Genomic DNA, 25,595 nt, shown 5'->3' with positions numbered 1-25,595 from the left:
ACATTTAATATACACGCACACCAAGCCATTCAAAGGGGATTCGCCAAAAATTCGACCAAACTATGCAAGAAACCCCCCTCACGGTTAATAAAAAACACATCCACCGCCGGATGTGTAATACCTTTTATTTTACTCTCTGGAAAGGAGACGAACCTCACTTGAGAGTCACAGCGTGCTCCTGGCTGAGCCCAATGCTGTGTTTACACCCACCAGTGCCCGCTGATTGCCTCACACCTCTGTGTTGTATTCCACCAGCTAGTGTGTATGCTATGACACTCTCTAGCCCATGTGCACTGTAACACCACCCCGTGAATATGTCATGCCACACTTGCCTTCGCACGGGTTATATTGCCCCATCTAACGTGCCTTCCTCGATGTGTATGTTATAACGCACAGAGCTATGCCATACATATTACAATCTGGGATCCATATCTTTGTCACAGTGCATATGCAACGTTACACTGCCCAGCACATATTTTATATTACAACTTTAGAGACTAGTTATGTTACACAACACTGCCCTGTGCATATTACACTCCAAGGCGCATATCGCATAGCACGCGCTAGTTCCTGTGCTATCTCACGCTCTCCAATGAATCTGTCATTGCGCACAATGTATTGCATATTATATTTCACGCCCCGGTTCATCTTATATCACACTTTTTGGTGCATAGTTTATACCATATACTACATCTAGTTTTCATTTTCAATCGTGCTCTCAGGACTATGTTCTATATAACACTGCGTCCACCTACCCTTTTCACGGGCATTACATTTTGCGATGGGGGTGGAGGGTCAGGGGGTGTTTCTGCCAAGTGAGTCCGGAGTCACAGTCACAAACGTCCTCTTCTTCCTGAATAAAAGTGAGATTATGCTGCATACTTGTTCATATTTTAAGTAGTTCGCACAGACACACATTTTAAAAACAATAAAGTTCCTAATACCCACCTTCTCTGAACAGTTAGCTTGCTGCCCCATCCACCTCCTCCCTATCCTCTGTTGTCTGAATCCATGGACTAGCCTCCTCCCTCCTGCCATGCATGGTCTGATGTGCTGCCACTGCCCTCCATTTAGCATGATGTACCAGTCCACTCCTCCTTCCCTCCATTGCCCAATTCTATGGACCATCATTGACCTCCTGCTTAGCCTCTGTGCTTAGCTTGCTGCACCTATTCTCCTTCCCCCTGCCCTCCGATGTCTTTGTGCATGCCCCTGCTCCATCCTTTTTGCCCACTATGTTCCATGGACCTGCCACTCCTATCTACTCTGAGTGTTCTGTTGAGCTGCCACTCCCCTCCCACCTGCCTAGCATTGTCAGATGACTGTAACCTGTCCCTGCCACCTCCACCCTGCCTGTCCACATCCCATGCCCCTCTACCCTTCCTCCTGTCCTCCATGGTCCATTTTACTGCCACACCCTTCTGCCCTCCCTGATCTGTTGTGCTGCAGCTGCTCCTCCTGCCTGCCCCGCGCGGTCTGTTGTGCGGCCCCTTCCCCTGAACTCTCTTGTCTGAGCCCAGGTCCTGACCCTCCCTTCTATCCTCCATGGCCCTTTGTGCATGCCCCTGCACCCTCCTTCTTGCCCATCATAGCCATTGTGCTGGCACTAACCCTCCCGCTTGCCATGCATGGTCTTCTGTGCTGCCATGGCCACTCCCAGTGTGGTCAGCTAGCTGCCCCTGACCCCCTCCCACCTTCCCTCCATGGTCTGTGTGTATGCCACCATAGTCTCATTGTTGCTCTCCATGCTGTGTCTTGTTTCTAATGCCCATCCTGCCTGACTTCCATGGTCATCTTGCTGCTCCTGCCCTGCCACCTTGCCCCCAGCCCTCTGTTTCCATGTGCAGACCCCCTATTCCCTCCCTCCTGGCTTGTCTGTTCCATTGTAATGCCCCTGATCCGTCCCTCCTCCCCTTTATGGTCTGTTATGCTGCAGCTTTCTCTCCTGCCTGTCCATTATGGTCAGCTAGCTACCATTGCCTCTTTCCCATTTGTTCTCTGTTGTCTATGTGCATGGTCCTGTCCCCTCCCTATTGCTTTCTATGGATTGTTGTGCTGCACTCCCGTCCCGCATGCGCTGTGTGGTGTATTGTGCTGCTGCAAACCCTGATGCCTGCCCTGTAGGGTCAGTTTGGTGTACCTCTCCATGTCCCTCCTGTCCTCTGTTATCTGAGTCCATGTCCCTACCCCAATTCCTCCTGCCTACCATGATTCAAAGTACCATACTTGCAAACATTTTGAACTTGGTAAGAGGGAGATTTTGAAAAAAAAACTGGGGTATTGATTTTCCCCTTTGAGTTACATTGAAAAAGAGGAGATTGTAGACAGGAGACAGATCAAATAAAGCCCATTTGAGCTTAAAAACATTGGACGTTTCCTGGCTGAAACGGGTCTGTTGGCATGTATGGTTGTACTACCACTGCCTCTTCCTTCTGCCCCAATGGTCTATTATATTGCCACAGCCTCTCTTGCCAGTCCTGTATAGTTGGTTTGTTGCCCCTGCCCCCCTTTCCACTGCCCTCCATAGTCTGTTGTGCTGCCACTGCCCTTCCTGCCTGCCCAGTGTGGTCAAATTGTTGCCTCTGCACTCTCCTACCTGCCTTCAATTTTCAGAGTCCGTGCCCCTGGCCTCTGCCTCTCAACAGTATCCCAATGAACAACTAGATTGCTAACATTCTATATTTATTACAAAAGTGTGGAATGCCTGACGTCATCTTGATGTAATCAAAACTGTAATACCTAGAGCATTTCCTTTAGAAATCACATATATGAGAGGGTCTTATTGGCATCAAAATTATGGTTAGTGCTCTAAAAGACTAAAATAAGGGCATATTTTCTGAGTTTTCAAATAGCGACAAAGCACTTTTAAATTATTTGTTATCTTTATGTTTTTTTACCCAGTTGACCACTTGATTAAATGTTGCACTTAGGGGAGAGGATGTGGTGTTACTTCCAGAACTGCAGACTTTGCAACTGGGGACCAGGTTGGAGTTTCTGCTTCAGCTCGACATTCTGTGATTCTGGTCAAATCACTTAGTCTCCCCATGTCTACAACCAAAATTAATTTGTTCTTGTGTGATGTAACCAATACTCATGTAAAGCACTCCAATACCTGACAAGTCTGCACTATATAACACCGCAAAAACACAAAATAATAAGTGTTTTGCACACTTCTGTCATTGGGCTATATTTGGGCTACATCTGGGTGATTTTGGGCTACATTTGGTCTCTTTTGTCTCCGGTGGCCATTTTGGGAGATTTATTTGTTATGAAGTTTCCTAATTTCCTCATGTACTGCAGTCTCCTCAGTAGGAAATGCTTTCAGTTTTTTACTTTGATTCCATCATGAAGGTATTCAGATATGTCACACATTTGCCATAAATTCTGAATGTTAGCACTCTAGTTGCTCATTAGATCACTGTAGTAAAACTACTGTTCACCATGGAAGTCTGCTCCTGGTATTAAAAGTGCATGTTTCAGTCTGCATGTCAGAATTTTTTAATGAAATAGAAGATGATTTGAGAAGTCACTCAAAATGTGCCCTCATTTTCTTTCTTCAGCATTAATCATAATTTCTATGGCAAAATGAACCCCCTCATTGTGTTCCTTTTTAAATTAAATGTTTTAAGTGTTACCAGTTTATTCCAATCAAGATGGCTTCAGGTGTGCCATACTTTTGTCATAATGAAGACAGTAAGCGCTCTAGTTGTTTTTAAGAACACTCTGGGACATTCTGTCATTGGGCTATACTTGGGCTACATCTGGGTGATATTTGGGCTACATTTGGGCTCTTTTGTCTCTGGTGGCCATCTTGGGAGACTTATTTGTTATGAAGTTTCCTAATTTCCTCATTTACTGCAGTCTCCTCAGTAGGAAATACTTTCAGTTTTTTACTTTGATTCCATCAAGAAGGCATTCAGATGTGTCACACATTTGCCATAAATTCAGAATGTTTGCACTCTTTTTGCTCATTAGATCACTGTAGTAAAGCTACTGCTCACCAGGGAAAACTGCTGCTGGTATTGAAAGTGCATGTTTCAGTCTGCATGTCAGAATTGTTTAATGAAATAGAAGAGGATTTGAGAAGTCACTCAAAATGTGCCCGAATTTTTCTTTCTGCAGCACTAATCATACTTTTTATTGAAAAATGAATCCCCTCATTTTGTTCCTTTTTAAATTAAATGTTTTAAGAGTTACCACTTTAATCCAAGCAAGATGGCTTCATGTGTGCCATACGTTTATCATAAGTAGGACTGTTAGCGCTCTAGTTGTTCTTTGGAACACTCTGGGAAGCTGCAGTAGAACACAAAGGAATCAACTGACAGTCTCTGCCCTTGTTGGATGTACATGTTTTACTGAGAATGTCAGACTTCATTCTCACATGACTGAGAAAGATAATGTGAATTTACAGAAAATATGCTCTCAGTTTAGCTTATAGATCACCTTCCAAACCTCTGTGGGAAAAGCATGAGAAAATATTTTTCTCTCAATCATGATATCCCAGCAGAAGGCTTTTTCACATGGTGAAATCACCTTAGAACATACCACAATTCCTAAAATGAGTATGGTACCATCAACAAATGATTTATAATGTAACTAATGTCTTAAAACCTATTAACTGCAATGCTTTTTAATGAGGTGCTATCATGTATATTGGTCCCAAGATGGCTGCCAACACTTCTTGGATGAAGTGCTGACAGCCAATCAGATCTCAGGATGAGATGTGTGGTTAGGCTCCGCCCACATATATATATGATTTTACTTTTGATTTTCTCAGGAACTACTGAACAGATTGACACCAGACCTGCCAAAAAATAGGCACTTCTCTGACCTGAGGACTACCTCTCTGTCAAATTTCAAGTAATTCTGTTCAGCCGTTTGGGCTGTACCTTGGACTAAAGGTCCCTATGGAAAAATGCATGGGGAAAACGTGTTTTGGGACCCCCCTTTTTTCTCGGCCCCCGCTTGACGAATCAGCCCGAGACTTTCAGGGTAGGAGCGGAGCGGAGCGCCCCACCTATTTTGAAAATTTTGCGAGGATTCGTCAACCGGTGCCAAAGTTATTCCAAATAGAATGTTGCGGATTTCCTATGGAAACACGGTCCTAACTATAACTATCTACTGGCGACCGCCAGTAGATAATATTTATATACACCCCCTATCGCAAAATGTAATGCCCGTGAAAAGGGTAGGTGAACACAGTGTTATATAGAACATAGTCCTGAGAGCACGATTGAAAATGAAAACTAGATATAGTGTATGGTATAAACTATGCACCAAAAAGTGTGATATAAGATGAAGGTGAAATATAATATGCAATACATTGTGCGCAATTACAGATTCATTGGAGAGCGCGAGATAGCACAGGCACTAGCGCGTGCTATGCGATATGCGCCTTGGAGTGTAATATGCACAGGGCAGTGTTGTGTAACCTAACTAGTCTCTAAAGTTGTAATATAAAATATGTGCTGGGGAGTGTAACGTTGCATATGCACTGTGACAAAGATATGGATCCCAGATTGTAATATGTATGGCATAGCACTGTGCGTTATAACATAGGCATCGAGGAAGGCACGTTAGATGGGGCAATATAACCCGTGCGAAGACAAGTGTGGCATGACATATTCACGGGGTGGTGTTACAGTGCACATGGGCTAGAGAGTGTCATAGCATATGCACTAGCTAGTGGAATACAACACAGAGGTGTGTGGCACTCAGCAGGCAATGATGGGTGTAACACAGCATTGGGCTCTGCCAGGAGCGCGCTGTGACTCTCAAGTGATGTTCGTCCCCTTTCCAGAGAGTAAAATAAAAAGTATTACACATCCGGCAGTGGATGTGTGTTTTATTAACCGTGAGGGGGGTTTCTTGCATAGTTTTGGTCGAATTTTTGTCGAATCCCCTTTGAATGGCTTGGTGTGCATGTGTATTAAATGTGCCCGTCAATCGCTACCCATGTTTGTATAAATAAACGACAAGGGTGTCTACTAAGGGTGGGCGTAGTTCGCGAAGTAGCACTTTGCGAAGCTACGCAAAGTGAAGTTCGCACTACGCGAGCTACACGTAGCACTTCGCGAACTGCGTAGTAACATATTCGCACTGTGCAAGATGTTGTTTTCAATGATTGCACAGTGCGGACAAGCAACCGGCACTGTGCAATCATTGAAAATGGCATCTTGCACAGTGCGAGCTGTAGTTTTCTGCTGCTCGAGTAGATTTTTACTCGAGCGGCAGCTTTCTCAACGCGAACTGGTAGTTTCTCATCACGAGCGGTCGCGAGCATACGCGACCCCTCGCAATGAGAAACCTGACCTCCTCGCGTTGGGAATCTGGCCGGGAGGTTTATTTTCCATGCTCGCGATCGCCAACTTGATGTTGCTGATCGCGAACAAGGAAAAAGTCTCGCCGGGATGTCATTTTGCTTGCTCGCGGTCGCCAACTTGACGTTGAGGACCGCGAGCAAGCAAAAAATGACCGCAGCACTACGCAACACTACGCTATGCGTGTTCGCACTGTGCTACGTGCAGTTCGCGTAGTGCGAAGAAGCGCGAACTTCGCAAACTACGCGAGCGTAGCGTAATGCTTTGCCCAGGCTTAGTGTCTACCGGGATTAGGCACGGTAGGGCATCAGACACGTCAGAGCTTCACTAGTGGTGTAAATACATTCCACGTGGATTCATTGTATGCATAGTCGCCTTTTAATGAATATCACGCAAATCGTCATGGTGATAGGTACGTACGGTTTGTCCAGCATGTCCTAGGTGTGTCTATAAATATATATTTTTTAAAAATAATAAAAAACAGTGGCCGGCCCTGGGGATTGGGGTCAAAAAAATATAATTAGGAGACAGGCCCTGGGGGATGGGGTCATCAGGGCCAATAAATTAGAATAAGAAGGGGAACCACACAGCCCCCCTTCTTAAAAAATTAAAATAAATAAAAGACTGGCATCGTGCCGGAGGCCACGCCCCCTCCTTGCAGCACCCCCTGGCGAATTGTAAGTTGGGGAATTAATTCCTCTTCAATACTGAGGGTCCCTGAGGGCCAACTAGCCCAACAGACATCTCCAGTATGCGCCAGGGAGCTGCGCTGCAGACAGGTGTTCTGAGGCCAAGCCCCTTTTTACACCTCTCTACAACGCAGCTCTATGGCGCTTACTGGAGGTACCTAGTGGTCTAGTTTGACCCTAGGGACCCTTAGGATTCAAGGGGACTTAATCTCTCAACTTAGAACAGCCACAGGGCGCGTTTACACAGTGGTGAATGGAGGGGACGGGGCCTGAGGTGACGTGTGCAAACACGCACTATGGCACGTTTTAAATTGGGGATATAATTTCCCTTCAATACTGAGGGCCCCTGGGGGCTAACTAGCCCACCAAGTGCTTCCAGTAAGCGCCACTGAGCTGCATTGCAGAGAGGTGGTCCAGGCCGTGCCACTTTTTACACCTCTCTGCAACGCAGCTCTGTGGCACTTACTGGAGGTACCTAGTGGGCTAGTTGGACCATAGTGACCCTCAGGATTTAAATGAACTTAATCTCCCAACTAAAAACGGACACAGGGCGCGTTTACACAGTGGTGAAGGGAGGAGACGGGGCCTGAGTAACGTGTGCAAAAACGCCCTGTGGCCTGTTTTAAGAGGTAGTTTTAATCCCCCTGCCCTATTATATACTAGGGGCTTACAGAGGAGGTCATGCTAATCACAGGGGGACCCCAACGCATAATGTTCCCTAGTGTATGTAGGTGTTTTCACTGTATTCTAAGTGTCTTTTAACATAGCACTGGCTCCAGGACTGGTTAGTCAGACTCAGTTACCACCAGTATCCGTCTGAAAAAGTTGAGGGTACAGGATGATTTTGCAACAAGGCTTCTTTCTGCTCTTCTTTTTGTTCTTTCTGCACGTTATCCTTCTTCCTGCACTTTTCTTCGTCTTTGAGGACTTCTGTTGCTTCTTTCTGCACTTCTTTTTTTTCTTTCTGTGCATTTTTTCTTCTTTCTTCACATGTCCTAGCTCTGAAGGCATAGTGCATAGTTAGAAATTAGCATTTAAAAAACCTTTGAAATTCACAGAAAAAAACATAGGTTTCAGGCACGTTATAGTTAGGAATTAGCATTTAAAAAACCTCAGAAATTCACTGAAAAAACCATAGGTTTCAGGGGTGTTATAGTTAGCTGGACTTTTCACTTGTACAAAACCATTGAAATTCCCCCGTTATAGTTAGTTCAGCTAACTATAACTCGCGCGCCCGCAATGCACTGCTGATGACGTCACATAGTACATCACTCATGACATGGTCAGTGACATCACTCATGACATCACTCATGACATCTCAAATGACATCACTGATGACATCACTGATGACATCATCCTTGTGATAGAGTGGCAGACCTCCTCTCACCCTAATATAACCTTTGATACACACATTCAAAAATAGAGACTAAAATTTTCAAAACAATGGACATACCAATACCAGTTACAACAACCTCTTCACTAATTCTAAGATCCACATACACATCCACTCATTCACCAACAGTCCTATACAGTCACTCATACATGTACTCGCGCATCATATGTACTCATACACCTATACATCCTGTTACACAATGCCACTCATACATAGAGTTACTCACACACATAGTCACTCATGCTAATAAAGAATCAAACATACATTTACTTGCATATACAGTTATACACACACAACCACACTTACTTCTACGGAAACTTACACATACTTAGTCTTTTAAACAATCACTTATAGAAACACATACTTATTCATACAGTAACTCTTTCAATCTCTCACTCTCACATATACTCACTTATATACACCAATAGTCACATATACTAGTTTAAAACATATGTAGTTACTCATAAAGACACTATTGAGACAGTCATTCACTCACTAACACACCCATACACACACTCATCCACCCATACAGTCCTGCACACATGCTGTCTTCAACACATACAAACAGTGAGTCACTCATTCATGCACCTATGCACTACGTAATACCCCCCCACCGAACCATGCAGACACTCAGACTGATACTCAAAAAACCAACTAATAACCTATATAGACACCCATGTAGCTACTCACCAACCTATGCAGCCACTTATACACAAAGTGAGAGACTGATACAAATATTTACATATTTAAACATTACTCACTAAGCTGATACACTTAATCAGTCAGTTACACAATCAAATTTTCAAAAACAAATCATCCACTTAGACACTTATATACCCATTTATTCTTCCATCGACCTTGAGATATACATATATAAAACATATTTAATTTTCAGAAAAACACACATTCACTGGATGATGTCATCAGTGATGTCATCAGTGATGTCATTTGAGATGTCATCAGTGATGTCATGAGTGATGTCACTGACCATGTCATGAGTGATGTAATATGTGACGTCATCAGCAGTGCATTGCGGGCGCGCGAGCTATAGTTAGCTGAACTAACTATAACGGGGGAATTTCAATGGTTTTGTACAAGTGAAAAGTCCAGCTAACTATAACACCCCTGAAACCTATGGTTTTTTCAGTGAATACATATATATATATATATATATATATATATGAAACACCACACTTTTCTCTTCAGAAAGTATACACGGACGCCAAGGAGATTTGCAGTTTTAAAGCTGGTTTAATGGACTGCACACACAACGCGTTTTAGCTTTCGCCTTGTTCACGCTAGAGCAAAGTTTTTTTCATTAAAGTTAAATACAATTCATTATGCGCAAAATAAACAACAGACTTCTTACAATAGAATAATGCAAAGCAAGAGAATGGTAACATGGCGGCCATCTTAGCCTAGTGCGAAAATCGCCTATTATTAGGCAAAATATCATAGAGACTGAAAAATACAGGCATGGTAGCAGATATTGAACTCAATTATCACACAATAATTGTGTAGCCAATCTAATATTGAGTAAATTGTGCAAACTAAATTACGCTGCACGCGCTACCAATGATGATAAAAGGTGTTTAAGCATACACCCATTAAACACAATTATTCAGCCCTAGTGGGCACAGCTCAAGTGATATTACTACTGGGGTAATCAGTATACACCCCACCGACTTCGTAATCAATTGAAAAACCATGCCCAAAATAAAGCCCCAGTGGGCATAATGGAAAGAGTGCAATACTCTGACAATTTAATTAAGTATGACTCGAAGTTCAAGTTCATCAAAGGCCACAGCATATTTTTGATACCAATCCCTGAAAAATATAATAAAACAAAACAAATTTTAGTATAACGAAATCACAGCCACAGTATGTACAATATCAATCTACGAACTTAGTTGTGTAAATGTACAGATAATTCTTCACTAGAATTCAACCCTTTAGGGAACATTGTATCAAAGTCCACAATATATCTAGACTCCAATTGTCTGAGGTGGAGCAATTTATTACCTCCACGTACAGTGTCAACGACAGCATCAATTACCACCATCTTCAACAGTCGTTCATTTTGAGCATGCTGTTCGAAAAAGTGTCGTGCGACAGGATATTGTTTTTTGTTATGGCGTAAAGCCCTTATATGTTCTAACACTCTTTTTTTTGCACGATGAATTAGATATATATATATATATATATATATATATCACAGTTCCAATGCTGATGCCTCTATCGCAAAAGCAGCATACCGTGGACCAAATTTGTTGCAAAGTGGTAGTGCGGAAAAGGAAGATTACGAAGCGTTTGTCTTTTCCCGGATGCCGGCTTCTTTTGCCATCTGACCATTCTGTAAGATCTGAGTTACTTTAAGACTATTTTTGGTACTTTTGTTTATTCAGACGAAATTAATAGGGTACTGGTGACTTGAACATTGAAATGTGTTTTGAAAATAATTTTTGTCACCATTATATAGAGAGAGTGCCTTTAAATAACTATGCCAACTTGGGCTGGAACCTCAAAATTGAAATAGCGTGAGCACAGGAGAAAGTCCACTTGGGCATAATTGGTGTCTCATTAGTGCAATACAGCGAAGGCTGTAGGCCATAAGTAAACTCTTAAAGTATTAGGTCAAACACAGTGCAGACAAAACGACTGCCTTTTTGCAAGGGCTGAGGTGTACACAGGGCAAGGTGAACAATAAAGTTTCCTTTTCACAATTGAGGATTATCCCTTGACGCGCTGCAATGCTAAAACACACAAAATAATAAGATCGCTAATGTTGATATTTATTTGCAAATATTGTAAATGTGTAACAATATTGCAGTAACAGAAAAATTTCTTTCATAGGTCTTTCGAGTGTAGTAACTCGCAAAGTCTTTTCACCATGTTTATTGTATCACATGATTTGTTTACTTAAGCAATCACGACACTGACATTACCACTCGTGATCAAGGGGTTCTCCCCGAAACGCGCTGAGTTTGTCAAAGCTTTTTCCTAAATAAACTACCACTTTGCAACAATTTTGGTCCACTGTATGCTGCTTTTGGGATAGAGAGATCAGCATTGGAACTGTGATATTGGGACTCGCCGTCCCGCCGTGGAACGCCGCCTCAAGAGGCAGGGATAAGGCGACTGCATTGCTTCGCACGCTCGGCTGCGGGATATATATATATTTACATGTTTACGCACAGTGCCAGTTATGTCTTTTTCTTACAAAGCACATTAATTTTGAGGTCGTTCGTTTGGAAAAAACAATTTTCTTCAAAGTGCAGCTAACAATAGGCACTGACTGGAGTTAGAATTTTTAAGTTTTGTTTACCTTTCTTGAATACATTGTTGATAAAACAACGGGCAGTGGTGAGGGCCAGTGGATGTAAGCAATTCGGTGGCAGCAGCATTTGCTGCATAATTATGGATTTGCTATAATTGCCACATAAATTGCAAAGTTGCAGATTTCCCCAAAAATATTGTTTGTAGCTCAAATCACCGAAAGTAATACTGCCTGTGCTGCATACTTTGCATTTTTTTCTGCAAAATTAAGAAATTTAGATAACCTTGACACATCATTTGATCCTCCATGCCGCATGATCCTAATAGTCCTGACAGTGTTCAATCTTTGCAGGTGGTTTGGCCTGACAATGTTTATTCTCTGCAGGTGGTTTGAGGGCTATCAATATGATGATGAAATCTGTATATCAGAGACAACCATTAAATATCTTCCATATTTCAGGGTTTCCTGTGAAATATGATTTTTGCATCACTGCATTTTATGCATTAAAACACTTGTGAGTGTGTGAGGTTTTTTTTCACATTGTCAGAGAAAACAGAAATAAGGTTTGGGGAAGGGTTTATTGAATTAATTTGCTTATGGTTTGCCTCTGTCTGTTTTGGCCCACACAAGCTAAAAATGATGGAATGAAATGCAGTCCAGAGTAATTTTCAGTGTATGAGATTAATGCAAGGTTTCCAGCAATCACTATTTTGCTTTCTTTATGTTTTCCTAATAGAGTTAACCACACTACATATACTCCTCATTGTGAGGAGACATCACAAGATGTCCAACTGCATAACACTGTGGCCTTGATTACAAGTTGGGCGGTTAATTCTGTCCTGTGCGTAAACCCCTGTTTCCGCAGGAGAAAGAATTACGAGTTTGGTTTCATTTCTGATAATTATCAAATGCGTTAAATAACCCAACATTCATTACATTTCGGCAGGTCAAGCCTGCCTAAATTTAACAGGAAAAATGTGTACGGTATTTACCGTACCATTCGAATGTTGTTGTGTTAACACCAAAATCTCCATGTTATTCACCAATAACTTGCAATAGGTGCTGTTTATTGCACCCGATAAATAACAAACTCTAGGGTATCGTTACTTATTAGGTATGATAAGTAGCACCTTTGCTTGAAATTAGGCCCTATAACTTATTCAAGACGTCCGCTAAAATTATCCATACATAATCACTTTATATGTCTTAAGAGAGCTTCATCCACATTAAAATTGATCAAACAAAATTCTATTTACCATGTTACAATCCAGTTTTTCTTCTGGTCTATTTAATTATGGTCTTCCAAACATTTCTGAGGAGTTTCTGCTCCATATTGGCTTACTGGGCCTCTTCAGGAGGGTAAAATGTAAATAATATTTACAACCTTTATTTACACAAACTGAATGTCATATTAAAATGTAAGAGCCTTTGGCAGGATTGCTTTTACTCCTCTTTCTCTTACGGCTGAGAACATCATGCTGTGTAGACCATTGCAAACATGTGGGTCATGGCACATATCAAACAAAAGGGGACAGGCGTTCATCATCTTTTCCAGGTACTAGTCTGAAAAACTAATAAGGAAGAAATGAAGGGGTGGGCATGCAGCATACAAGGAGCACCTAATTGAAGACACAACTTTATCTCAACTCATGATCAGGATGAGCATCCCTTCTGTTAATATTACTTGCAAGTTAGAGTGGGTGCAATTAAACTATTTGTAAACTGACCATTGCAGCCTAAAGATCAAAGGGTAATGCCTATAATGGTGTAGTGCGAAAATACCCGTATGTACTAATGGTACCGAAGTGGGAGGCATGGCTCATCAGCGAAAAGCTGAACAGGAAAATCACTGTGGATCAAAGTTTAATGCCTAAAATAGTGCTGCGTAAACACTAGTGCCCAGAGGTTCCAGTGATGCCATTACACGGCTGTAGGTACAGAACCTATATTTTAATAAAGTAGCTAGAATCCGTAAGGTGGAAGCCAAAGCTCTGCAAGGGGTCTAAATTCTTAGTGTAATAGGGAGGTCATGAGCCGCATGGGCGCTTGGCGTATCGTTCTACCTTAATGTAGCATGACCGTGCAAATACCATGACCCAGAATGTGGTGGTCATATGCCTTAAGGGCGCTTGGCGTATCGTTCTACCTTAATGTAGCATGACCGTGCAAATACCACGACCCAGAATGGAGGGGGGACACATATGGGCAGGCCTTCAATACAACAAATGTAGTAGGCTGCATGGGACTGCATCAGCTCCTATAATCATCTAAATAAGAATGCTTCTAGTTACTCCATGGGCCGTGTGCGACTGAGCTGATGGAGTCAGAAAATGCTTACCTCAAAACCAAATGGACCTCTATTAACTTCAAGACTAGGAGTTATAAATATTTCCAGCTTAAAAATGATGGTCTAAATAGATTATCAAGGCCTTCCATTAAAAACTACTGTCAGTGGAGACACAAAATGGGGTCATAACACCACATATTTAGGGCTCATCATAGCGTTTTGGACACGCCACCATTCATCGGGGTAAAAGTGAGGATAGGCAATACTAACAGAGAGCCTCTGCTATTGATCCGGCAGGCGCTGTCAACCATTGGATATCAAGCTATGCCAATCATCTTCAAAATCCAGCAAAAAGTGTAGTTTTGCGACTGTGAATCCAGAAAGAGACCGAACCATAGATACTTGCTAATTTTACTAGGCATGCTCCGGTGGGCTACAGCCCCTCAAATAACGTATTTAGCCTCATACGTAGATGGTACTGGGACCTCAGCCTACTTTGACCTCAGCCTGGGCTCTGTAACAATACTCTCGCACCGATTTCAGGATTTTTTTCACTCGAAAACTAGTTCCTGGTGAAAACAAGGGCTGAAGCCTGCCCGATGGAAAGGCTTTATGATGCTAGTAATAGAAGGAGGCCGGCCTGCAGCTCCTGGGAAAGGAAGAGCTGAAGCTAAGACTGAGATTCTCTGTTTGCATTTTAAAAAGCATAACAGTGGAGACTAAAATTACAGGTTTTTCTAAACGGGTTCTTTTACAACGACACAGGGACTGTCACCCCAGCTGGAGTCTCTTACTTTCAAACACAATAACAAGGCTACAGGGGGATTCTTCTTCTCTCACAGCCAGGATGAAAGGAGGAGAGAGGGACTGTGGCCGACTTTTGGTTCTGTTTTCAATCAGAAAGTATTTTTACTAGTTGAAGAAACAGACCTCTCCCCCAGTTCTCAGGAATTCCCACCTCATGGTGCTAAAGAAGTTATGAAAGTTGCTAGACGGCCTATTTCGAGAACTGTGTTAGAGTAAAAAAGGTTGCAGCGCCTTTATCTTTACCAACATATTTTGAAGGAATACTACATACAAATGGCTATCAGCATCCCGGTCAGCTGCGGTATGCCCTTTCCATTTCAAGGTCAAAGATGGGATTTATGTGCATTGGAGTAACCGAAAGGTGGCGCCCTAAATGTACCATGGGCATAAGGGAAGCCCCAGCAGGTCCTGCCGCAAGGTGGGCCTGATCAAAAGGGGCCCCAACCCTTCAGGTGGGCCCTATTGAGTCCATGGTCAATGAATATGTGTGAGATATAAGAGACTCCGGGGCCCCGCATCACATGGGGGCGCTACATTTTGCGTTACACCACTGAAATGTCCTCAAAGGGCTGGCTTTGAGGCGGTGCGACTGGTGCAGCTGCACCGTTTGCTGACCTCAGTGGGGCGCTGTATTTAAAAATAACTTCTGGGTTTTAAAACACTTTCTACAGAGTTCTTTATCTATGCATCAGTTTAACGGCAACAGTATCAATGTCAAGATAACTCCAGTGAATAATATTACTGCTGTTGAGCGATGGGAGATTCGTAGTGGCAGTTTTAGCTTATCATACTGTAGAGCATAGGGTTAATGTACCTGTTGCAAAGAACGTGTATCAAAAAACCGAGTTTGAGTGAACTATGAGTAGCGCTGTAAAAAAAAAAACAGAAATGCATGGGAGAGATGGACTTTGGAGAGGTGAGGGGCACCGTTGGAGAGTGGCACTGAAGTAATCCGTGGAGGTAGTCATTGGGGGGTCTAGGGCACCAAAAAAGATTGTCGCACAGGGCGCCACCAGCACTAAAGCTGGGTCTGTGACCTCATAGATAAATAACACCCTAGATAGAAATAGCGAAGCTGCTAACTGTGCTGCGGTTTGTATGCCAAGGCACAACTCTCGCCAAGCAATCTTCTTAACCATACCCAATGTCTGTGTTTTGCAGCTTAACCAAAGACGGCTGATGGAGCGAGGCGCCATGATGAGGCAGTCTGCATCAGGCGAGCAGCAGGAACCAGTGCCAACATATCTTTGAACTCAGTCAGATGGCACCACTAGGAATTCATTTAGAATCATTTTTTTTCCAAGTTTGTTGTTTAAAAAGCTAATGATTTCAATAAGAGAAAACATTACATGAGGAATGTGTTTCTGTAACCTACACACTGATGTGTTTCGGCTATATATGCATTGCCCAGGCTAAGCTTCTTATTCATGCACCAGGATCTCCCAGTCATATGTCTTGTTGGGAACTGGGAGGAGACCCTAAATTGGAGACATACAGGCAGGTGAGCTCCTTCCTCTGAAGTGTCAGAAACGAGTTTTCATCGGACCAGGCACTGATCTGCAGTCCTCCCGCCTAGTAAAGTCCAGGACTCATGCCACTTACATATATAAAAAATACAGGAGTCCTCGTTAGAGTGCTACATGGAGAGGTGTTTTTTGCCTGTGACACGCTTGAAAGACATGTTGTCCTCTCACTTCCTCTATAAGCTGAATATCAAATAACCAGCAAGGAGGAACTTTTGATAGGAGTTCAATAACAAAGGAATAAAAATGAAATGCTGCTTATCATGGGGGAGCAGATCCTGGCTGAAACCCTAAAACCCCCATCCCTGAAAGTTACCAACTGGAAATGCTCCCTAGCTGGGTTTCCTCCTATTTCGTTATTTATGCTTAGAACCTATGAAAACATGATTAAACATTAACAAATATGTTCTGGTCTCTTTCTAGACGTGCCTTTAGTTCTGTCATCATTTGTTTGCATTATTCTGTTTCTCATAGTACTTTTCAAATCAGTACTGAATTTTTTTTGGCTTTACTTTATTGTGGATCTTAATTTAGGAAGTAAAAAATGGTTCAATTTGAAAACAGTAGTGGTCTATACAACCAATGTGTATTTAGATGATGTTCTTATGAGCCTGGCTTGATGGGTCAACACTGTCCTTTTTCAGGCTAGGATGATTATGTGAGGAGGGAATAAGGATTAACCAGTCAAGGGGACACTTCTCACTGTGCCATAGGAATAAAGCCATACCTCACTGATGAGGCCTAAATTGGCCAATCTCAGTCTGAAGTTGCTTTTGTTCTCAGTTGGTGGGGACCTAACCCGCCAATTCAGACTGGACTGTTCCTGTTGGTCTCTGCCTAGAGTGACATAGTAGGCAAACAAAATAATGGACTGCAATTGGATCTAGGGTAATTTATTTTGGCTGAGATTAATTCAAGAATTCCACCCATCTCTTTTTTGTTTTCCTAAAGTAACACGTTAGCTGTGTGATTTAGCTTGTGGATATAAGCACATAGCTGGGAAGTATTATCAGGACAAGAGAGATTTGGCTATTTCCGCCACTAGGATTACATTTAAAGGATAAAGGGCAGGAAACCGTCTGCAGCGCCTGGCTGCCACAACTTCCCAGGAGAGGACAGGAGGGCAAATCCAGAAGAAGGGGAAGATGCTTGGCACTGATTAGCAGATGTGAATCAGAGGGAGATCAGGTTCAGGTCCTGGTGTTTACTCTGACACTTTTTTTTTTCAAATATTTGCCTTCGAATTGCTATGGATTTTCTAGAGACCATGACCCTCTCATTATTGTAACGAGTGCACAGAGCCCTGAATTGAATTGTGGCTATGAGTGGAAACCAGCACAAATCCTTGAGTCTGGAGGGACATGCGTGCTGAAGGTGTATTGGCAATATTGTCAATTATTTGCCCACTCACTGTCTTTTTCATTTTTTCATTCCCCCGTTGTTCCTTCTTGACTCTTTCCACTCTTCTTCCAATGTTCCTGCTCTGTTTCTTCTTTTTAGTCTTCCTCTTTCTGTCTGTCTGTCTGTCTGTCTCTCATATTATGGTCCACATCCATCAAGCACTAACAGAAAGCACAGCTATGAACACTTTCTCAACAGGATATTTCAAACCTTTTGTACCTTTTTACAGATTGCTTCAATTCCTGCCCTGGCCCTTCAGCAGCTTGAACTCATTCCGTTCCACCGTTAAACTCCACCTGTGCCCTCTTGGCATTGCCTCTGCGGATAGCCCAAGAGTGAGATTTGAGGGTCCTGGGTTGGATTATAATCTCTGGTGCAGGCCTCATTAAAGTCAATAGTAACAGTGAGAATGGTAAACAAGCATTTGCAATGCAATCGGTCTCGCCTATGGGACCTTATATGTATTTAGCTATGCAGCACATTAGCCTGGAAGCTGAAACATCTACTGTTCTTTAACATGGAGGGGAAGTAAGCACCAAACTGCGTGACACACCAGGTATGGGAACACATGGGGAGAAATATTGTCTTCCGTCGGGAAATGGTATAGTCAAAGCTCTGTTTGTAATATAAAATCAGGGCCTTCGGTGGTCATATCACTGAAAATACAAAATTTGAAAAAAATATTATTGTTTACAGGTGCTCGTGGAAGACAATTTCTATGGACTGGAATCTAGAGAATGCTAAAGTGATTCTGGTATTTTACTGACCTCTGCTGGTCGTTTTCTATCAAGAAAGTGACAATAACATAACATAACATATATTCAGGCTTTTGGTTAAGCCTTATTTAAATTGTCTGAGCTTCGGGCCATGTAGCTCTGGTAGGGGTTTACGTTTCTCACAAGCGCTTAGGGACTGTTGGTGATTTGGCACTATATAAATGACCATAACATAACATAAAAAGAGGCAGTTGCCAGAAAAAACAAAATTGTCCCTCAGCAGAAAGCAATTATGGTATTTTACTGACCTCTACTGGTTGTTTTCTATCAAGACAGTTAAATAGAGGCAGTTGAACAAGCAGAAAGCAATTCTTGTATTTTACTGACCTCTACTGGTCATTTCCTATCAAGACAGTTAAATAGCAGAAGTTGAACAGAAAAAAAGTCCCTAAACGGAAGCAGTCCTATGGCTGGTCTCCAGAACCCACAAAGTACATACACATATTAGTATATACTTAAGTGTGTACAAAATGTCTTGAATGCTCGACCTTTAAATGAGAACGTTCTCCATGAAGTGTGACTCATTAAATGAGAGACACGAAGTAGCAAAGCAACAGACTCACACCTAATGAGAAATAGTGTGCTCCAGGACCTATGTGTCATTGTGCACCATGAAGTGAAAATCACACCTAGTCTGTGATAATATGCTTCATTGTGTGAGACTTGTTAATGTGCGACCCACTCCATGGAACAGAGTCTGTCAACAAAGGCAGGAGGCTTGCATCCAGTCAGAGGGGCCAATGGCGTTGTGAAGCCCCCGCTTTCACAGCTTAAGCAGGGGTGGTGTTGACGCCTATACTTTTTTACGAGCCTGTGTTGTCAGCAGCTTTGCAAAAAATGCTGTTAGAACCCAAAGAAAGTTAAAACCATAACAGGGGTCAGAGATGGAAAGCTAGTCATAATAAAAGAAATCCCAAAAGGAGAAAGAGAAGTAAAGAATGTCGGGACGCAGCTTCAATTGGTGCAGCATGTGCGATAAATAACACTTATTACAAGTTTGTGGGTATAACATGCAGATTTTGATGTTTAACGCACCGAGATCCACATGATACAGTAAATACTGTATGCTTTCCCCTAGTTACATTTGTCAGGTTTGACCTACCGAAATTTAAAGAAGGTTGAGTTATTTAACACACCCAATAATCTTGGCTGAATTGAATACTTTCAAACTCATTATTCTGGCTCATGGGTAAAGAAGAGTTTACGTATAGGTTAGAATTAGCCCACCCACTCGTAATCAGGCCCTAAGTGTATTCTGCCACAATATTGGGGTGGGGGTCAAAGGGGCTCAATTACTTCAATGCTGCCAATACATGGAATTCTGATAGTCACCTATGCACACTAAATACAAAAAGTTTCAGCACTCATTTTTCAGCTCCTAAAATTGGGACTGGAGTTTGGTTCACCAAACCTAGTTTATGGTCAGGTTTGGAACCAGGAATCCCTCAGAACAAAACCTGGAAAGACCCAAAGCAGGGCACTAAATTAAGAGCTACCCCAGGAAGTTCCTCCTTGAAGGCATCTTCTGGGTAAATGATGTGCATGCTGCTCCTGGCCCCACCCATTATCTTTTGAACTCCTATTCAACTGACTGACAAGCAATAACACATATTCACCACATTATATCTGCATTTACTGCACTGTCGCTTACATTCCTAAATGTGGGGGAAGTGGGAAACAAAGGAGGGGGGCAGCCTTTGCATCACGGCTTGCACCATGCTGTGCTTTAACAATGCTGTCTGAACCACAAATCAATCAATCAGGTTTCTTATAAAGCACGACTACTCACCAGAAATGGTTCCAAGGCGCTGAGTGAGGAGTGGGCCTGCGGTTCAGTCAAAGAGCCAGGTCTATAGGTCTTTTGAGAATTGAGGCAGCGATGGTGATTGCCTTAGATGCAGAGGCAGGGAGTTCCAGAACTTCACAGCGAGGTGGGAGAAGGATCTCCTCCAGCCTTGGTCTTGCAGATCAATGGGATGGTGGCCAGCGCCAGTTGGGCGGAGCAGAGATGTCTGGTGGGAGTGTAGAAGGAGAGGCAATGGTCGAGGTATGCAGGTTCTGTGTTGTGGAGGGCTTTGTAGGCATGCGTTAGGAGCTTGAAGGTAATTCTTTTGTTGATAGGTAGCCAGTGAAGATCTTTCAGGTGGCTGGTGATATGGCTGTGGCTTGGGATGTTCAGGATGAGTCTGGCGGAGGCGGTCTGGATGTTCTGCAGTTTCTTTAGGAGTTGCTGAGTGGTGCCAGCGTAGAGTATGTTGCTGTAGTCGAGTTTGCTGCTGACGAGCGCATGGGTGACCGTATTACCTGGACTCAGTGGGGATCCACTTGAAGATCTTACAAAGTAGGCAGAGTGTGTGGAAGCAGGATGACAAAACGGCATTGATTTGGTGGTTCATTGAGAGCGGGGAGTCCAGGATGATGCCTAGGTTTCATGCATGGTCCCTGGGTGTGGGGGGGGGGCTCCAAGCACTGCTGGCTACCAGGTGTCATCCCAGGAGGAGGGGTGGAGCCAAGGATGAGGACTTTGGTCTTGTCTGAGTTAAGCTTGAAGCAGCTGTCCTTCATCCCATTGTGGAAGTTGCTCTTGGCAGCTGTGGATTCGTCTGTGAGGGAGAGAATCAGCTGTGTGTCATTGGCATAGGAGACAATGTTGAGTCCGTGGCTTCTGATGATTGATGCAAGCGGGCCATGTAGATGTTGAAGAGGGTGGGGCTCAGGGAAAATCCCTGAGGCACTCCACAGCTGATCTCTGTGGGTTCTGAGTTGAATGGTGGAAGTCTCACTCTGTGTTCGGCTCGTGAGGAAAAAGCAGATCCATTCTAGGGCTTTGTAGTGGATGCCGGCGTTGTGGAGTCTTGCGCATAGGGTGTGTTGGGAGATGAGGTTGAAGGCAGCTGAGAGGTTCAGGAGGATGAGGGTAGCAGTTTCTCCTCAGTCGAGGAGGGTGAGGATGTCATCTGTAGCGGCAAGGACAGCGGTCTCGGTGCTGTGGTTATTTCTGAAGCCCGATTGGGAAAGGTCCAGGATGAAGTTCGTTTAGATGAACTCAGAGCCTTGATGGGTTTCTTGATAACTTTGGCTGAGAAGCAGAGAGATGGGTTTGTAGTTCTTGAGGTTCGTCGGGTAGGCAGATGGTTTCTTCAGCAGGGGACTGATCTCTGAGTGCTTCCAGTCTTCCAGGAAGAGGGCAGACTCGATGGAGCAGTTAATGGTGCAGCAGAGTTTGGGTGCGATGGAGGTGCCAGCTCTGTTGAATATGTGGTAAGGGCAGGGATCAGAGGGGGCTCCGGAGTGGATGCTCTTCATGATCCTGAGGGTGTCGTCAGAGGTAATGGTGTTCCATGTGGGCAAGGTCTGCTGGGGTCTGGAGCCATTGGGTGCGGTGGTTGCGGCTGTGGTGGGTGGGTCTTGGGTTGCAAGCTCTTTGATCTTGCGGTGGAAGTAGGTGAGGTTGTCGCAGAGGTCTCAAGAGGGGGAATGTCTTCTGTCTTCTGGCTGCGTTTGGCGAATTCTTTGACTACAGCGAAGAGTTTGTTGCAGTTGTGTGCGTTGGTGTTGATGAGTTCTTGTATTGCTGCTTTCTTTGTTGTTCTGATGAGGTGGTGGTATGCAGTGAATGCGGGTTTGAAGGCTCCGTGGTCTCTCATAATCTTGCTGTTCCTCTATCTTTTCTCGAGCTGTCTGGCGGTGTGCCTGGACTCTTGAAGGGTGGGGGAGAACTAGCTGGCTTTCTTGGAGGGCTTCTTGCCGGAGGGTTTCCTGAGGGGAATCAGTATATTGGCGCAGCCGGAGATCAAGCAATGGAGGTTGGAGGCTGAGGTTTTGACATCTGTAGATGTTGATGGTGGGGTTTTGCTGAGGGAGGGGGTGAGCTGATCTTCGGTAACCTTGTTCCAGCTTCTGCAAGAATCGGGGTGGGCATGGTGGCATATGGTGGGTTTGGTGAGGGAGAAGTAAATGCAGTGGTGGTCAGTCCAGTGTGGCTTGGAGCTGTGGCTGATGGAGATATTGTTGCTTGTGGAAAAGATGGGGTCGAGCATGTGTCCTGCTGAGTGGGTTGGAGTTGAGACCAGTTATTTAAGTCCGATGGTGGCGAGGCTCTCCAGTAGGAATGAGGTGTTGTGTTTGTCGAGGTGGAAATTGAGGTTGCAGAGGAAGATGTAGTCCATAGAGGTGAGAGAGTGGTGAGCGATGAAGTCGGCTATGGCTTTGCTGAAGGGGGAGAAGGTCTGGGAGGTCTGTAGACGAGGGTGCAGCAGAAGGTGGCATTTGGGTTGGTCTGGATCTGGAAGTGGAGGTGCTCCATGCAGTCATCGGAGCTGGTTGTGAAGCAGAGTATGTTTTTGTGTATGATGGTGATGCCTCCTCTGGGGAACAACCTTTACAACGCAACTGTTACAACGCACTACCTTTACAACGCATTTTTTACAATGCATAATCCATTACAACGCATGACATTACAACGCATACCATTACAACGCATTTTTAAAAACTACCTTTACAACGCATTCCATTACAACGCATACTACCATTACAACGCATACCATTACAACGCATAATATTACACTACACTATCCAACACTTACCCTACTGTTGCACCCCCTGGAGTTAGAATAGTAATTTTTACCCCTATACTATCCAACACTTACCCTACTGATGCACCCCCTGGAGTTAGAATAGTAATTTTTACCCCTATACTATCCAACACTTACCCTACTGATGCACCCCCTGGAGTTAGAATAGTAATTTTTACCCCTATACTATCCAACACTTACCCTACTGATGCACCCCCTGGAGTTAGAATAGTAATTTTTACCCCTACACTATCCAACACTTACCCTACTGATGCACCCCCTGGAGTTAGAATAGTAATTTTTACCCCTATACTATCCAACACTTACCCTACTGATGCACCCCCTGGAGTTAGAATAGTAATTTTTACCCCTATACTATCCAACACTTACCCTACTGATGCACCCCCTGGAGTTAGAATAGTAATTTTTACCCCTATACTATCCAACACTTACCCTACTGTTGCACCCCCTGGAGTTAGAATAGTAATTTTTACCCCTACACTATCCAACACTTACCCTACTGTTGCACCCCCTGGAGTTAGAATAGTAATTTTTACCCCTATACTATCCAACACTTACCCTACTGTTGCACCCCCTGGAGTTAGAATAGTAATTTTTACCCCTACACTATCCAACACTTACCCTACTGTTGCACCCCCTGGAGTTAGAATAGTAATTTTTACCCCTATACTATCCAACACTTACCCTACTGATGCACCCCCTGGAGTTAGAATAGTAATTTTTACCCCTATACTATCCAACACTTAACCTACTGTTGCACCCCCTGGAGTTAGATTAGTAATTTTTACCCCTATACTATCTAATACTTACCTTAAATGTAATTTAATATTATGCGTTGTAATGGTATGCGTTGTAAAGGTAGTATGCGTTGTAATGGTAATGCGTTGTAAAGGTATTTTTTTAAAATGCGTTGTAGTGTCCTGCGTTGTAATGTCATGCGTTGTAATGGATTATGCGTTGTAAAAAATGCGTTGTAAGTGCATGCGTTGTAAAAGTGTGCGTTGTAACGTCATACATCCCCTCCTCTCGGTCAGTTGACAATGGCCTTTGTGGATGATTTTCATACCGTCGGGATGGTGGTTGCGATGTCCGAGGCTGAGATGGGGCTCATCCAGGTTTCCATAAAGATGGCTACATCGGGGAGATGTAGTCGAGCAGGTCCCAGATCTCCATGCTGTCTCTTGAGGGAGCGGGTGTTGAGTAGGATGCATCTGAGGTGGTCAGATCCGGTTCTTGATGGTTGTGGGGTCATTGGGTTTGGTGTGAGGAGGGAGGAGGGAGGAGGGAGGAGGGAGGAGGGAGGAGGGAGGAGGGAGGAGAAGGTGCTGTGCAGCAAGTGAACCAACCTTGGGTGTTCTTCGGTGATGCAAGGTGGCAGGAGGTGGACCAATGGGGTCGAGTGCATGCAGGGTGCTGGAGTTGTAGCGGTAGATGCTCCGTGAACCATGGTCCATGTTGCTAGGCACTGTCCAGGCACAGACGGACTTGCCTTTGGCACGCCTGCTACGCAGCCACGCAGCAGCCGCCATAAAGTAGTGTTAGGGGAGGGTTGGGCAGCTGGGAGGCATAAAGCGGGAAAACTGTGCTGGAGGAGAGCATGGGCCGCAGGGGACGAGCAGCTTCAAGGGCATAGAAAGGGGAAAAAGGCACAAACAAGAGGCGAAATTAGAGAGAGTGAAAAGAAGCAATAATAGATAAAAAGGAAGGTGAATAAAGAGCAGAGGAGCAAAAGGCAGAGAGCAGAAAAACAGAGGGCAGAGAGCAGAGATGCGCCCTACTGGACCACCAGGAATGAGTCGCAGGCGGGTGCCTGCGGGTGGAGGAGGGGCTCAAACTTAGGACCGTAAAGGGTCAGGGGGCAATAGCTGCCAGGTGGAGCTCTGCGGTGAGGGAAGCAATTTCCTGACAAGGTCAGTAAGTTTGCTTCATCACCACACAGCGGCCGCCATTAACTACTGTTTGGGGAGAGCTGGACAGCTGGGAGGTGGGAAGTGGGAAAATGTCGCTGGAGGGGGGCAGGGCCATGGGAGACGAGCAGCAGCAAGGGCACGGAAAGGGAAACAAGGCACAAAAAATACAGAAATTAAAGAGAGTGAAAAGAAGCAATATTAGATGAAACGGAAGGTGAAAAAAGAGCAGTGGAGCTAAAAGGCAGAAAATAGAATAACAGAGGGCAGAGAGCAGCAGCAGAGCAGAGATGCTCCCCACTGGACCACCAGGGATGAGGTGCAGGTGGGTGTCTGCGGGTGGTGGAAGGCCTCAAACTTAAGACCAGAAACGATCAGGGGGAATCTGCTACCAGGCGGAGCAATGCGGGGAGGGAAGCAATTAACTGAGAATGTCAGTAGGATCGCCCCTTCACCGTGCAGGCTGCCATTAAGTAGTGTATGGGGAGGGCTGGACAGCTGGGAGGGGGAAGGGGGAAAACGGTGCTGGAGGGGACGGGGCCATGGGGGACGAGCAGTGGCAAGGGCACGGAAAGGGAAATGAGGAGCACAAAATAGGAGAAATTAAAAAGAGTGAAAAG

General features: G+C 44.1%; 1 protein-coding gene across 1 annotated transcript in view; it reads left to right on the top strand.

Annotated features, from left to right (window-relative positions):
* C8G (complement C8 gamma chain) overlaps nt 1-16,700 on the top strand; it is a 107,168-nt gene extending 90,468 nt beyond the window's left edge. Inside the window, exon 7 of the mRNA XM_085610886.1 lies at nt 15,935-16,700. Within this exon, the coding sequence (XP_085467012.1) occupies nt 15,935-15,939 (5 nt within the window). The 3' untranslated portion in view covers nt 15,940-16,700. The remainder of the gene's footprint in view (nt 1-15,934) is intronic.
* Nucleotides 16,701-25,595: the final 8,895 nt, after the last annotated feature.

This window comes from Triturus cristatus, chromosome 1_2 (genome assembly GCF_964204655.1).
Source record: "Triturus cristatus chromosome 1_2, aTriCri1.1, whole genome shotgun sequence".
NCBI lineage: Eukaryota > Metazoa > Chordata > Amphibia > Caudata > Salamandridae > Triturus > Triturus cristatus.
This window is presented reverse-complemented; position numbering and strand designations above follow the sequence as displayed.